At 34.3% G+C, this 16,247-nt stretch overlaps 1 protein-coding gene across 1 annotated transcript; it reads right to left on the reverse strand.

Moving 5' to 3' along the window:
* Positions 1–6,255: 6,255 nt before the first annotated feature.
* LOC120208170 lies at positions 6,256–15,606 on the reverse strand. Its single transcript, XM_039207510.1, is given in 6 exon segments — positions 6,256–6,357; positions 9,867–10,630; positions 10,633–11,860; positions 12,815–13,453; positions 14,608–15,132; positions 15,400–15,606. Coding segments are annotated over 6 exon segments (3,465 nt in total).
* Positions 15,607–16,247: the final 641 nt, after the last annotated feature.

Consider the following 16,247-nt stretch of genomic DNA (forward strand, 5'->3'; position numbering starts at 1 on the left):
GATTAATCCTAATTTTCATTTTTTCTTTCCTACATCAAACGCTAGGTATAGCATGACCATCATCCTTTTGAGGCACTAGCTAGAAGATTGGATATGTGAAGAATCATTTTCGGATTGAATCCTTTTCATCCAGCTCATGAAGATAGGATAACCGTAAATCAAAACCGTTGAAGAGAAACATACCTGATGTAGAAGCAGATGAAGATTTAAAATCTTGATGGCGATGCATTTGGTTCTCAAACAGTTAAAGCATCAGAAGCATATTGAACTTATGATTTGGGTGGTACATGGGAAATGCAACCAAATGCAATAAAAAATCCCGAGAATTAAAGGTACATCTTTTAATAATAATAAAAAAAATTGAAGGATATGCATGTATAAAGTATCGATACTTAGCTAAATTAACAATGTAAGCGGTAAAAGTCTACCAATATAATGAAAATAGGCATAAATAACAAGTATCGCTACTTGTTATTTACGACTATTTTCAATATACCGGAACACTTTTATCCGTTTACATTGTTAATTTACCTACTACTTTAAAGTAATAGGTTTTGAAATTCCAAGTATTGATACCTTTTATTTACATGTATAAAGTATTGATACTTAGCTAAATTAACAATGTAAACGGTAAGAGTCTACCGGTGTAATGAAAATAGGCGTAAATAATAAGTATCGTTGCTTGTTATTTACGGCTATTTTCATTATACCATAACATTTTTATCTATTTACATTGTTAATTTACCTATTACTTTAAAGTAATAGGTTTCAAAATTCCAAGTATCGATACTTGTTATTTACATTTATAAAGTATCAATACTTAGGTAAATTAACAATGTAAATGGTAAAAGTCTACCGGTGTAATTAAAATTGGCGTAAATAACAAGTATTGCTACTTGTTATTTACGAGTATTTTCATTATACCGGAAAACTTTTATATGTTTACATTGTTAATTTACATATTAATTTAAAGTAATAAAGCACCTATCATGCATCCATACTTACATTTTTGTATCGATACCCATACTATAAGTATCTGTATTTTAAATTTGATGATTGTTGAAATATCAATAATAGTTATTAAAGTATTGTACACCTACTCCAAGTATCGACAATATTAATTTTAAAAAATCAATTAAAGGGTAAATTATTTAAAACTTAACTGATTAAAATAAAATAGGCCCTACTTATTACGTTAATCACTTACCGGTTTGTTTAAAGGTTACTACTAATGTAAATGGTAAAATAAAATAGGCGCTACCTATTACGTTATAATACCTACCGGTTTGTATAAAAGGTTACTAATAATGGAAACGGTAAAATAAAATAGGTGTAAATGTCCAAGTACCGATACTTCTCATGCCCATACCAATACTCTTATTCCATTATGCTTCTCAAACAATTTGCCCGTAACAAAGAATCGATAGCCATATATTAAGTATCGATACTGGGAATTTTGAAACCTATTACTTTAAAGTAATAGGTAAATTTACAATGAAAACAGTAAAAGTCTATCGGTATAATGATAATAGGCGTAAACATCAAGTATCTATACTTTGTTTCTCGGTATTGATACTTTTATTCTAGTATGTTTATCAAACAATTTAAACACAAAAAGTATCGATACACTTATATAAAGTACCAATACTTGGAATTTCAAAGCCTATTACTTTAAAGTAATAGGTAAATTTACAATATAAACGGTAAAAGTCTACCGGTATAATGATAATAGGCGTAAACATAAAGTATATATACTTTTATATCGGTATCGATACTTTTATTCCAATATGCTTCACAAACAATTTGTACGCAACAAAATATCGATACTCATATATAAAGTATCGATACTGGTAATTTTGAAAACTTTTGCTTTAAAGTAATAGGTAAATTTATAATGTAAGCGGTAAAAGTCTACCGATATAATGATAATAGGCTTAAATTATAAGTTTTAATATGTTGATATCGATACATTTATTCTAGTATGCTTCTCAAACAATTTGCACGCAAAACATATCGATGCACATATATGAATTATCGATACTTATAATTTCGAAACCTATTACTTTAAAGTAATAGGTTAATTTACAATGAAAATAGTAAAAGTATATCGGTATAATGATAATAGGCGTAAACATCAAGTATCGGTACACATGTATAAAATATCGATACATGGAATTTCAAGATCTATTACTTTAAAGTAATAGGTAAATTAACAATGTACACGGTAGACATTTCTACCGGTATAATGAAAATAAACGCTACTTGTTATGTTAATATGGTTGATAATGTTTCCAGTAATTAACTTATTTTGTTATCGTCGGATTTCTAAGACTCTATCAGCTTAAACTTTGGTAACATTTTAGGCACTTTCTAATATATTGATAATATTGATAACAAATAAAGTAATTAACCTATTTTGTTATCGTCGGATTTCTAAGACCCCATCAGCTTTAAACAGTCGCTACCTATTACATTAAATAAGCGTTACTTGTTATGTTATTATGGTTGACAATGTTTCCAGTAATTAACTTGTTTTATTATCTTCGGATTTATAAGGATGGCTCCATTAGCTTAAAATTTGGTAACATTTTAGGTATATGTTGATAAAATTGATAACAAATTAAGTAATTAACCTATTTTGTTATCATCGGATTTCTAAGGCTCCATCAGATTTAAACATGCGCTATCTATTACATTAAATAAGCGCTACTTGTTATGTTATTATGGTTGATAATGTTTTCGGTAATTAACCTATTTTGTTATCGTCTAATTTCTAATACTCCATCAACTTAAACTTTGGTAACATTTTAGGCACTACCTAATATGTTGATAATATTAATAACAAATCAAGCAATTAACTTAATTTGTTATCGTCAGATTTCTAAGGCCACACCAACTTTAAAAATGCTCTATCTATTACGTTATATAAGTGATACCTGTTATGTTATTAATGTTTCAAGTAATTAACATATTATGTTAAAGTCAATGTTTTTTTGGCTTATTTTACATACCACGATAATATTCTTGGTTATTAACATTATTATTATCAATACAAATAATATTTACAATGAAAAAATATAATATTTTCGGTAGCGCTTTTAACCGGTCACATCGTTTTTTAGTCGCATATTAGTCCGCCTCACAACATAACCTCCCCCATTTGTCATGTCATCCGTCATGTCAACAATCACTTTAAACCGTCACTTTAGCACTATAAACTATCATATTAACACTATAACGGTCAACATAAAAATTTTTGATCAAAGAATCACAATAAATTTATTTTATAAGTTGAAGTACTACATTAAATGAAAAATAATTCAAAGAACTCGTTGACTTTATTTTCAAAAGTTTAAAGAACTCGTAACCTTTTTGCCTAAAAAATTCAAATGTCATTTTTATTGTAATCAAATTAGACCAATCAATTTGAGCTATGAATTAATGGTCTGACTAATAGTACATGACGAGAATTAGAGCAAACCGTTGTGAGCCAGTAAAAATACAAGAAATAGAGACTAATAATTGGTGGTTCAAATAGTACCATCGATTACCACGTATATATGATTTTTATTTAATTATTATTTAATTATTTTAATAAAAAAATAACGATCTCATATAGATGTTCATAATTTAGTTAAAATCGAATTACCCGATTGAATCGAATTTTTTCGGTTAATTTTGGTTTAATCGGTTAATGATTAATGATTTTTTCAAACATCAATTATTAGATAATTTGATTCGAAATTAATTAATTAACTAAATTAACCAAAATTATTAAATATTATATATATTATTTATATATTACTTAGTATTAGTGGTGTTTAAAATTAGATTTTAATCGAAATAACTGACCAAATTAACCAAAAAATTAAATATTTAATATAAAATATATATATTTATAAATTTCGGTTAATTCGGTTAACCGATCAAATTAATCGAACTTAGTTTGGTTCGGTTAAAATTTTTTGAAAAGAAAAATTGGTTCAATTAACGATTAAAAGAGAAAATTTTTGTTAATAAATATTAAATAGTTCGGTTCAGTCGATTAACTGAATTAACCGATTTAACACCCAATTCAATTACAGTCTGATTCTCATCATACAATAGATAATTTAAAAATATTAAAATATAAAATAATTAAAATTTAGAATTTTAGTATGAATAATTATAAATGGCTGTCCCTTTTTCCCATATGTGTCGTAACCGTTTTCCGGCGGGACAATCTTTTAAATTGTTTTAAAAACAGTTACGACTTTTAATTTTGGAAAATGGGTGATTTTGGAGTAATTTGAAATAAATTAAAAAGAATTAAAAAGAGTCGCCATCAACCTTTGGGTTAGGTAGGTCGAATACCTAAAAACGTCTTTTAAAAACAATTTTAAGAAAAATCATTTTTTAAGACAAAAGCTGGCCTGCGTTTACCAAGATTCGTTTAAAACGAGTTCGGGAGTCGGTTACGCGTGGGGAAGGATTAGCACCCCCACAGCGCCCAAAATTGGTACTGTTTCGCTTACACATTGTCGTAAATGGTGAAAATCATGAATTAAATATAAAATTAAATTATGATCCATTTATTGAATATTAATTAATTTGCTTTGAATTAATAATTTTAAAAGTGTTTTTGAAATATATTTAAATAAACTAATAAAATAGTGTTTGCTAAAAATTTGTAGTAAAATATATACATATAAATATATAACATTTTTAAAATATAATAAGTAACAAATAAATCGATCTACATAATAACATTAATATAATTGAAATTACTTTACATGCTTATAACAAAATCAAGTGAATTTAGATTAATTATATATATATATATTAAGATTAATATAGATGTTAACACTACACTTAAATACCAATTTACAGCATGAAGTAACAAAGATTAGCAAACTAAATAATTAAGGGACTAAAACAAAAGAATAAATATTGAATAATCCAAGTTAATATATGAATAAATAATAATTTAATATAATCTACATTTATTCCACATAAAACATTTAAACAATAATATACAAATGATGTTGCACACATGTACAAGTATGTAAATAGAGACACAAAGGACTAGATTAAACTAAATTTAAATTTAAAGAATTAATCCAAAAAAACTTTAAATTATGACTAAAATATTTACAATCTAATCTATGGGCTAAAATAAATTAACATAATTACTAATATTTAAATTAAAAATAAATTCCTAAACATGTATTGTATTGAAATGGAAAATTTCCAAAATAACAAACCGAATATTAAAAATACAAAAATAAATTAACTTAGACTAAAAACAGGGACTAAAATAAAACATGCAAAAACTTGGAGCTTTGATGTGTAAATGAAAGAAAATATTAGCGTTCAGGACTAAAATAAAAAACGTACAAAATATAGAGACAAAATTATAAACACATAAACCTACGATTAGGGACTGAAATGAAATAAGCATGAAACTTAGGACCTACAATCAGAAACTAAAAACTTAAGGACCCAAATGGAATACTTCGAAGATTAAAGGATTAACCAATGAATTTACTCTTCCCTTTGCAAAACACGGGAAAACATAATGAAACAATGCAATTTTGATGAATATATATATATTATTTTAGGTGAAAATGCTTAACCTAACTCTCATTATAATTTTCCTTTCAGCCGCAACCCCGCTCCCCATGGCTTCTCCTATTTCTTTCCTTTCGTCTCACTCCCGAGAGTTTCGAAGCTCTTAACGCCGGCCGCCATATGATTCAACCGATCAAGGTAACAACCAAACCTCCCTTTATTTTGTTTATTTGTATTTTTATTGATGTAAAAAAAACGAAACACAAATACCATTCAAACTAGTAAAATAAAGCGAAATACCTTTTATTTTTCTGCGAAAATGGGTGAAGAATTGCCAATCTTACACTGCTTTCGAATCTAAAAAAAATAGATAAAAAGTAGAAGCCAACCCACTGTTACAATTCTTTTTTATTCCTCTTTTTGTTCATATTTTTTTTCTCCCCGAATGGTTCTGGTTTTTTTTTCTTTCTGATCAGTGTTCTCTTCCCCTTTTTTGTTGTTCAAACACCCTTTAATTTATGCTTGATATTCTCACCAAATCTTCATGGCTGCATCTTGATTTTCTTCGTATTTGGTAAGATACTGACTAATTTAGGTGAAATCATTAATTTTCTTGACTTTAGCTGATTGAAGCAGGTAATCTATCACTGTAGATGATTTGTGCAAATCAATACGTCGGTGTTGGCTCAATGACTCGGTGATGGCTCAGCTCATGTCTGGGAGTTGGTCTGCTGCTGATGGATTACTGAGTGGATCCGGTTCTTGGGCTTGAACTGGGTTGTATCTTATAATTGGGCCATATTTGGCCTGCACAAAAATATAAACACACTTAATAATACTAAAATTAATAATAATAATTTAATAATATTTTTTTAACCCTGACAAAAAAATGGGTGTCTACAGCTGCCCCTCTTTGTACATTCTTGTGTAAACAAGAATAGGGCAAAGACGAAAAAGATAACCATTTTTTTTATTCTTCCTTTGTCGTTAGATTAAACAAATTCTTCTCCTCATGAACTTCTCCTTTAGGACGAGTTCTTCTCATTATGAACTCTTCAGGAAATGTTGGTTCACCTCCATCTGTGGTGAATTTGAAAGGAATAAGTTCTTCTCATTATGAACTTTCTCTTTTATGATGAGTTCTTCTCATTATGAACTCTTCATTGGAAATGTCGATCCCTCAAGCGAGGCATCATTGATTCGAAATGTCGTGAATCAAGTGATAGGTCAAAAAAACTCTTCTCATTATGAACTTCTTCTCCCTCTATCGGATGAGTTCTTTTCATTATGAACTCTCCATTGAAAATATTGATGCGAAGTTGAACAAGTTCTTCTCATTATGAACTTCTTCTCTCTCATTGGATGAGTTCTTCTTATTATGAACTCTCCATTGGAAATGTTGATCCATCTCTTTCTGTGATGGACTTGAAAGGAACAAGTTCTTCTCATTATGAACTTTCTCCTTTAGGATGAGTTCTTCTCATTATGAACTCTTCTGAAAATATCAATCCCTCAAGCTAGGTGTCACTAATTCGAAATGTCATGAATCGAGTGATAGGTCGAACAAGCTCTTCTCATTATGAACTTCTTCTCCCTCTTTCGGACGAGTTCTTCTCATTATGAGCCCTCCATTGAAAATGTTGATGCGAAGTTGAACAAGTTCTTCTCATTATGAACTTCTTCTTCCTCGTTTGATGAGTTCTTCTCATTATGAACTCTTTACTGGAAATGTTGATCCCTCAAGCGAGGTGTCACTGATTCGAAATGTTATGAATCGAGTGATAGGTCGAACAAGCTCTTCTCATTATGAACTTCTTCTCCCTCTGTCGGATGAGTTCTTCTCATTATGAACTCTCCATTGGAAATACTGATCCTTCAAGCAAGGTGTCACTGATTCAAAATGTCGTGAATCGAGTGATAGGTCGAACAAGCTCTTCTCATTATGAACTTCTTCTCCCTCTGTCGGATGAGTTCTTCTTATTATGAACTCTCCATTGGAAATGCTGGTTCACCTCCTTCTGCGATGAATCTTAATTGTTATTGACTTTCTCTGAATTTCTGCAAAACATTCAAAGCATTTCAATGAATATGAATGAATGAGCATGCTCCTATTCATAGATGCTTACTGATGTATGCATGATGTCATTTTAATATTATGAACTTTGTGGTCCTGCAAATCTTCATTTTAAATGTTTCATTTGTCCTTCCACATTTTGCTTGGGCTATTTTATGCAAATTCTCATTTCTCTTGTTCCCATGCAAATCCTTTTATGTTTCTTTTTTAACTGCTCATCTTTATCAGCGTACCAAAATATCAGTTTTTCAATATGCTTTCTTTTCTCAACTCATATGCATTTTCTTTGGCCATGTCTTACCCTAATCTTTTCGATCATTAGGGTTAGAATCTCTGCTATGGAAGTATTTATTCAGAGTAATACCAAAAATCTTTTTATTTTTTAATGCCATGTCAATCTACTTATAAGAAGAATGAATAAAATTGGAACTTGAAATAACAAACTTCGAATTTACTGACAAGAAATTGAATTTACAAAGTTATGGCAATCACATGAATAATGGAAATTTAAAACCATAAGTCAAATGTCCTTATGGATCATTAGCACGAATGTTCCTGAATCAATCCACTTGATAACTATTGAGTTGAGCTTCTGTCTGGAGGACTTCGAGAATTGCCAAAATGTCTATAGATGTGAAGCTTCTCTCAAAATATCAGACCCTCAAGAAGATTTAGTTGTCTGATGCCTGATCTCAAAATGCTTTTGAGCCGCCTTTTCAGGTTTTCAACTCAAAGTCTTCCTTTGGTTTCAAAATGTCCTTTGCGGATTTTCATCTCAAACCCTCCTTTTTCTCTTTTTATTTTTTCATTTCTTTTTTCATTTTTCATTTTTTTTTCCTTTTCATTTTTTCATTTTTCATCTTTTTATTTGTTCCCTTTTTTTTCTTCAAGCATAGTACTTCTTGACAGAGTCTGAGTTTACTGGATTTCTCAATTTTTCTCCATCCATCTCTGCCAAGATCAACGCTCCCCCAGAGAAGGCCTTATTGACAACATATGGACCTTCCCAATTAGGCATCCATTTCCCTCGGAAATCTTTATGAATTGGCAGGATCTTTTTTAGCACTAGATCACCCTCTCGAAATTCTCTTGGATGAACTTTCTTATCATGAGCTCTCATCATCCGTTTCTGATACATCTGACCATGGCAAATAGCTTTTAATCTCTTTTCTTCAATGAGATTCAATTGGTCAAACCGCGCCTGAACCCATTCAGCTTCATCCAATTTCACCTCTTTCAAAATTCGAAGTGATGGGATTTCTACTTCCACTGGCAAGACTGCTTCCATCCCATATACTAAAGAGAAAGGTGTTGCCCCTGTCGAAGTCCGCACTGTAGTTCGATATGCATACAAGGCAAAAGGTAATTTATCATGCCAATCTCTGTAAGTATCAGTGGTCTTTGTGATGATCCTTTTAATATTTTTATTTGCTGCTTCCACTGCTCCATTCATCATTGGACGGTAGGCCACTGAATTAGAATGTTTTATCTTGAACTGAGTACAAAGTTCTACCATCATTTTGTTATTCAAATTAGTGGCATTATCTGTGACAATTTTTTCTGGCAATCCATACCGACAAATTATCTCTTTCTTTATGAATTTGCAAACTGTAGATCTCGTGATATTTGCATACGAGGCTGCCTCAACCCACTTAGTAAAGTAATCAATTGCCACAAATATGAAACGATGTCCATTCGAAGCCTTTGGTGTAATTGTCCCAATGACATCCATGCCCCACATAGAAAACGGCCATGGTGTGGTCATCACTTGCAAAGGTGACGGAGATGTATGGATCTTATCCCCATAGATTTGACATTTGTGACATTTTCTTGCATAATCAACACAGTCTGAATGCATAGTGGCCCAATAGTATCCATATCTCATGATCTTCCTGGCCATAGAAAGCCCATTTGCATGTGTTCCACATATCCCTTCATGCACTTCTTCAAGTATACCTTTTGCTTCTCGGGCATCCACACATCTCATCAAAACTTGATCACTACCTTTTTTGTACAGAACTTCCCCATCTAATACATATCCGACAGCCATTCTCCTTATTGTCTTTTTATCGATCTCAGACGCACATTGTGGGTAAGTTTGATGCTTGATGTATTGCAAAATATCATAATACCATGGACGACCATCTACCTCTTCTTCGATATCATAACAGTGTGCCGGGGTATTATACATTTGCATTTTAATTGGCATCATGTCAACTCTTCTATTTGCTTGGAACATTGCAGCAAGTGTGGCCAAAGCATCAGCCATTTGATTATCTTCTCGAGGGAGGTAATTGAAAGTGACATCTTCAAATTCTTTTACCAATTCAAGGATCAATCTTCGGTATTCCACTAAATTTAGATCCTTCGTCTCCCATTCTCCTCGCAATTGATACACCACTAGTGAGGAGTCTCCATATACTTGGAGCACTTTGATTTTTCTTTCTATAGCTGCTCTTAACCCCATGACACAAGCCTCATACTCTGCCATATTATTGGTGCAAAAGAACTCCAATCTGCTTGTAAAAGGATAATAGACATTTTCTGGGGAAATCAGTACTGCTCCAATTCCTTGTCCTAAAGCATTAGATGCTCCATCAAAATACAACCTCCAAGATTTATCATCTGAATTTGTTTCCTCCTTGGTTGTGATGCACATCAGATCCTCGTCTGGAAAATTAAAATTTAAGGACTCATAATCATTTGAGGCACGACTTGCAAGGAAATCTGCTATGGCACTCCCTTTGATTGCTTTTTGGTTCACATATACAATGTCAAATTCTGATAACAACATCTGCCATCTAGCCAATCTACCAGCTAAAGCTGGTGATTCCATTAAAAATTTCAAAGGGTCAAGCTTAGATATCAACCAAGTAGTATGGTATAACATGTATTGTCTGAGCCTTCGAGTAGTCCATACCAACGCACAACATAGCTTTTGAATTGGCGGGTATCGACTCTCACAATCAGTGAACTTTTTGCTTAGATAATAGATAGCTCTCTCTTCTTTCCAGATTCGTCATGTTGCCCCAATACACATCCCATTGAATTTTCAAATACCGTTAGATAAAGGATCAATGGTTTACCAGGGACTGGTGATACCAGAATTGGAGTATTAGACAAATATCCTTTGATTATCTCCAAAGCCTTTTGGCACTCGTTGTTCCAAACTTCGGGGTTGTTCTTTCGAAGCAATTTGAAAACTAGGTCACATTTTTCAGTTAATTGTGAAATGAATCGAGATATATAATTTAACCTTCCTAAGAATCCTCGAACTTCTTTCTGTGTACGAGGCGGCGGAAGATCTTGAATGGCCTTTACTTTATCTGGATCAATCTCAATTCCTTTTTTACTAACCACGAAACCCAAGAGTTTCCCTGACGTTACCCCGAATGTGCATTTAGTTGGATTGAGTTTCAATTGATATTTCCTCAACCTTTGGAAAAGCTTCCTCAAGTTTTGAATGTGTTCACCTTCAGTCCTGGACTTGGCAATCATGTCATCCACATACACTTCAATTTCTTTGTGCATCATGTCATGGAAAAGAGTCACCATAGCTCTTTGGTAAGTTGCCCCAGCATTTTTCAAACCAAATGGCATCACTTTATAGCAAAATATGCCCCACATAGTCACAAATGTGGTTTTTTCCATGTCTTCAATGTTCATTTTTATTTGGTTATACCCCGAGAAGCCATCCATAAAAGAAAACCACGAATGACCAGCAGTGTTATCCACTAAAGTATCTATATGAGGCAATGGAAAATTGTCCTTCGGGCTTGCTTTATTAAGATCTCTGTAATCCACACACATGCGAACTTTACCATTTTTCTTTGGCACAGGGACTATGTTGGCAACCCATTCTGGATACTTTGCTGCTTGAAGAAACCCTGCATCAATCTGTTTCATCACTTCCTCTTTAATTTTCAATAACATTTCTGGCTTCATTCTTCTGAGCTTTTGCTGAACTGGCTTACACTCAGGCTTTATCGGAAGCTTGTGCACCACTATGTCTGTACTCAGTCCTGGCATATCTTGATAAGACCATGCAAAGATATCCTTGAATTCTCGGAGCAGATCTATCAATTCTTGCCTTATCTCGACAGAAAGTGTGCTGCCGATTTTAACGTCTCTCTTGTCATCATCAGTTCCCAAGTTTATAACCTCAGTTTCTTCCTGGTGAGGTAAGATCTGTTTGTCCTCCTTTTCTACCAGTCTTAATAGTTCGTTAGGAACATCACATTCTACCTCATCCTGACATTCATTGATTTCTTCCAAACATATGGGCTGCTCAAAGTTTATCTCAGTATTAAATTCAGAAACATTCATGCTATTGATATTGTGACACCTGCAAATGGAAAAATTGAATCGAATATATATTTGAAAGGAGACCAAAATTTATGAAATGAATATAAAGAATGAAAATGAAAATGTAAATAATGATAGCCATTTAAGAAACAAAAGACTGTCTTTTATTGAAAGCAAGTAGAGTTAACATAGCTGCCCTTATGAAAATTCCTTAATACTTGCGGGCACAAGTATAAGGATTAGTATTGGGTATTACTCTGAATTAATCTTAAAAACTACAGGGAGATCCTCTGCAGTCCAATTTTTCAGTGTTTCCCCTGGGAAGCAAGGACGGATTCCAGCCAAATATCTTCCCGCTTTATCATCCCCAGTTATCATGTTAATGACCAAACCCTCCATAGCTTCATTGAACAAGCCTCTGTCTTTCATCTGCTCTTCTTCATCAATTGCTCTGGCTAACTGTTGCTCCATATCAAAAACTCCCCCAAACTTGAAAGAGCTTTCTAGGGGAGGGAAAAGCATACGCTCCCATGGAATATCCTCTCCTTTCAGTCTAGCTCTTCTCACTTCACCTCTCTTTTTTATTTCTTTCTTTCTTTGCTGAAAATCAGGCTTAAATCCCAGCCCGAAGCGATCGTTCTTCATCATGACAAATTTGGGATATAAACTCCCTTGCAAGCATATACCGAGACCCTTTCCTGTCTTGGCTCCTTTTCCTAGAGTCTCTCGCACAGTCATCTTAGTACAATCAGATAAACGCGGGTGAGGAATCTTGTTTCCTTCAGCAATGAAAGTAGCGTTGACAAATTCTAAAGCTCTGAAGGAACACTCTAGGGCATTCTCATTCGTCTCAATATATGGGGCGTCAGTCGTCACAGAAGCAATAATCTCTTCCTCTGCCCCAATACTAATCAACTGGCCATTTGTCACGAATTTTAATTTTTGGTGCAAGGACGAAGGGACTGCCCCTGCAGAATGAATCCATGGCCTCCCAAGCAAACAATTATATGAGGGATTGATGTCCATCACCACAAAATCAATATTGTAGACAGTTGGTCCAATCAACAGTGGTATCTCTATCTTTCCAAGCACATCCCGCTGGGTTCCATCAAAAGCTCTAACAATGTTTTGGTAGGCCCTCATATGTGAGCTGTCCACCGGTAACCTCCGTAATGTGGCCATAGGCATAACATTAAGTGCAGACCCATTGTCAATCAAAACGCCTGACAAGACATGACCATGACAATGAGTTGTGATATTGAGGGCTTTTACTGATCCCATTCCACCATCAGGAATTTCATCATCAGTGAAAGTTATGTAGTTGTCAGCAGCTATGTGCCCTACAATTCGATCCAACTTGTTCACTGATATATCCTCAGGCACAAATGTTTGATTGAGCACTTTTAACAAAGCATTCCGATGTACTTCTGAATTTATTAACAAATCCAGAATCGAAATCCGTGCTTGTTGCTTGTGTAGCTGTTCAACTACATTATACTCACTATGTTTTAAAAACTTCAAGAATTCTTGAGCTTGCGTTTCTGTTACCGGCTCATTGATCATTGGTGGGAATTCATCATCAAATATCTTTTGCGGTACCACCACAGTTTTTCCTTTTGCCTTCACTTTGTCCATTTCTTTTGACATCTCAGGAGAATAACACCTCCCACTTCTTGTGAAGTGCCCGACTTCATTCACTATTCCAGTCATCAAGTTGCCTACTGGTGCTTCACCTTCAACTACCTTTATTTTCTCTAGCGAACCAGATTCTCTTATTAATGAAACATTGGCAGTGTAATTCCAAGGCACCTTGCGGCTGTCTTTAAACGAAAATGGTGAAGGAGCTGTGATTACAACTTTTGGCGTTGACGACCCAGAATTCATTGCTGATGATTTCACAGTGATGACTACTGGCTTGTTTTTTTGTGAACGGGCTCAGAATTTTCTGTCATGAAGACGTCTTTTTCTCTTTTTTCCTTATCTTCCTCAAAGAACTCTACCTCCTTATTATCCATCAATCTTTGTAGTAACCCCCTAAATTCAGGGCAAAGCTGAATTTCATGCCCTTCTTCTTGGTGATATTCACAATAGTGTTCACACTCATTGGTCTTTGGCTTAAGATCTTGTCGAATCATGCCAGCCTGATAGAGTTGTTGGAATACCCAACTGAAGGGAGATTTGATTTCATGAATGTTTGTCTTTGCCTTCCTCCTATTCTCCTCATGGATGGTATTTATCCCTTTACCTCCATGATTCGGTAGTGGGTGTGTTGAGGCATCTGGTGAATCAAATTGTAATCCTCCTGTGTTAATCAGATTCTGCACTATCTTTTTGAATGCATAACAATTCTCTATAGAATGGCCAGCAATTCCATCGTGGTAATCACAATGCGCATTTGCGTCATACCAATGAGGGTACGGTGGTTGAAGAGGGGTCAAACGGTAGGGGCGTACCACATCTGCCTTGAATAACGAGGCGTATATCTCTGAATAGGGTACGGGTAATGGTGTGAAGGACACCTTCTCTCTCTCCTTACGAGGTCCCCTGAAATCATTTCTGGTGGTGTTCATGTCATTCCTCTCAGCCCTTGATTGGGTTATTGTGACACTATTTGCAGTATTCTTGTGGTAGACATTTGCACTGTTAACTTCATTTTCCTTTTTTCGGTATACAGGTTTTTTGGAGCTAGACCCTTCAACTACTTCAATCTTGCCACTTCTTATAGCATTTTCGATGAGCTCACCAGAGATGATCAAATCAGCAAAATTTTTGGTGGCATTTCCAAGCAAATGCCCCAAATACGGAGCTCTCAAAGTATTGACAAAAATTACAGTAGCCTCCTTTTCGAGTAAAGGGGGTTGGACCTGTGCAACAACATCATGCCACCTTTGAGCATATTGTCGGAAAGTTTCATTGCTTCTTTTTTCCATATTTTGAAGAGTCCACCGATCAGGAATTATATCTGTAACATGGCGATACTGTTCTAGGAATGCTTTTGCCAAGTCCTTCCATGATTTGATATGAGCCCTAGTTAATTGGTTATACCACTTAGCGGCAAAACCTGTCAAACTGTCTTGAAAACAGTGAATCAACAGTTTTTCATCGTTCACATGGCCAGCCATCCTCCGGCAAAACATGGTTATATGAGATGAAGGACAAGTGGTTCCATTGTATTTTTCAAACTCGGGAACCTTGAACTTTATAGGGATAATCAGATCTGGGACCAAACTCAGCTCTCTGGCGTCAGACCCATAGAACGGTTCAATCATTTCTACTGATTTTACCATTTCTTCCAATTTCTTCAACTGTTGAGTTATTTGTTCATTGGCTTTTTCCTTTTCAACTAACTCATTTAGATCTGGAGTTAAGTGTTCAGTAACAGGCTGATAATTGTTTGGGAATGCAGATCCCATGTGGTGTTGCTGATTCTCATTGCTGACATATACATGAGGTCGTGCTTCTTGAGGTACCGAAGGGTGAGCAGAGGTGTGTACAGGTGTGAAACCAGGAGGAGGACCAGATTCTGGTGTAAACCTTGGTAGGTGTTGGGGATCAGAAGTAAACCCCGCAGGATGTGATGCCCCTGGTTCAAACCCTGGAGGATATGATAAATCTTGCTCGGATGACGTTATTTGGCCATCCGTGATCCTTCTACCTATAGCATGTTTCTTAAACATTTCTTCCATCCTTTGTAGTAGACCAGTTTGCGAATTTGTTATCTCTGCTTCCATCTTATTTAATCTCTCTCTCATTTCTTCTTGAGCTTGTTTTTGTTCTTGCTCAAGTTGAATCATTCTAGCTTCCATTTTCTTAGTTGTATTCCGAGTACCGTACGGGTGTGAGTTGAGTGCCAGAATAACTACAATGATTGAAAATTTTATTTTACATTATTTTGGGTGTTTTAATGAATGAATGCATGTATTAATGCAAAATATTTAAAATAAATGCAATGCAGAATGAATGTATGTAAAAGGTATTGATCTCAAAAAGTTAATTATCATAGAACAACTTCCATTGGAACACAAAGTTTTTATTACACAATAGTTCACTTCTACAGATACGGCCTAGCCATCCGATTAAGTTCGACAACTTCTTTAATCAACCAAGACATTTTCTTCCCAAACTCAGAAACCGGATTGATGTGATGCTCGATGACCTTTGCTTCGACAGCTAATTCCCCAATGTATCTGGCAACTTCACTCATCTGTATTATAGCCTCGACTACCATGTTGCTTCTATCTGCACTCTGTTCTTCATAGAAATCATTCGATGTTTGCCACTGTTCAATAGTTCCTTGGAGATTTCCTTCTAGCTCAGT

This window comes from Hibiscus syriacus, unplaced genomic scaffold, assembly GCF_006381635.1.
Source record: "Hibiscus syriacus cultivar Baekdansim isolate YM2019G1 unplaced genomic scaffold, ASM638163v2 tig00016004_pilon, whole genome shotgun sequence".
NCBI lineage: Eukaryota > Viridiplantae > Streptophyta > Magnoliopsida > Malvales > Malvaceae > Hibiscus > Hibiscus syriacus.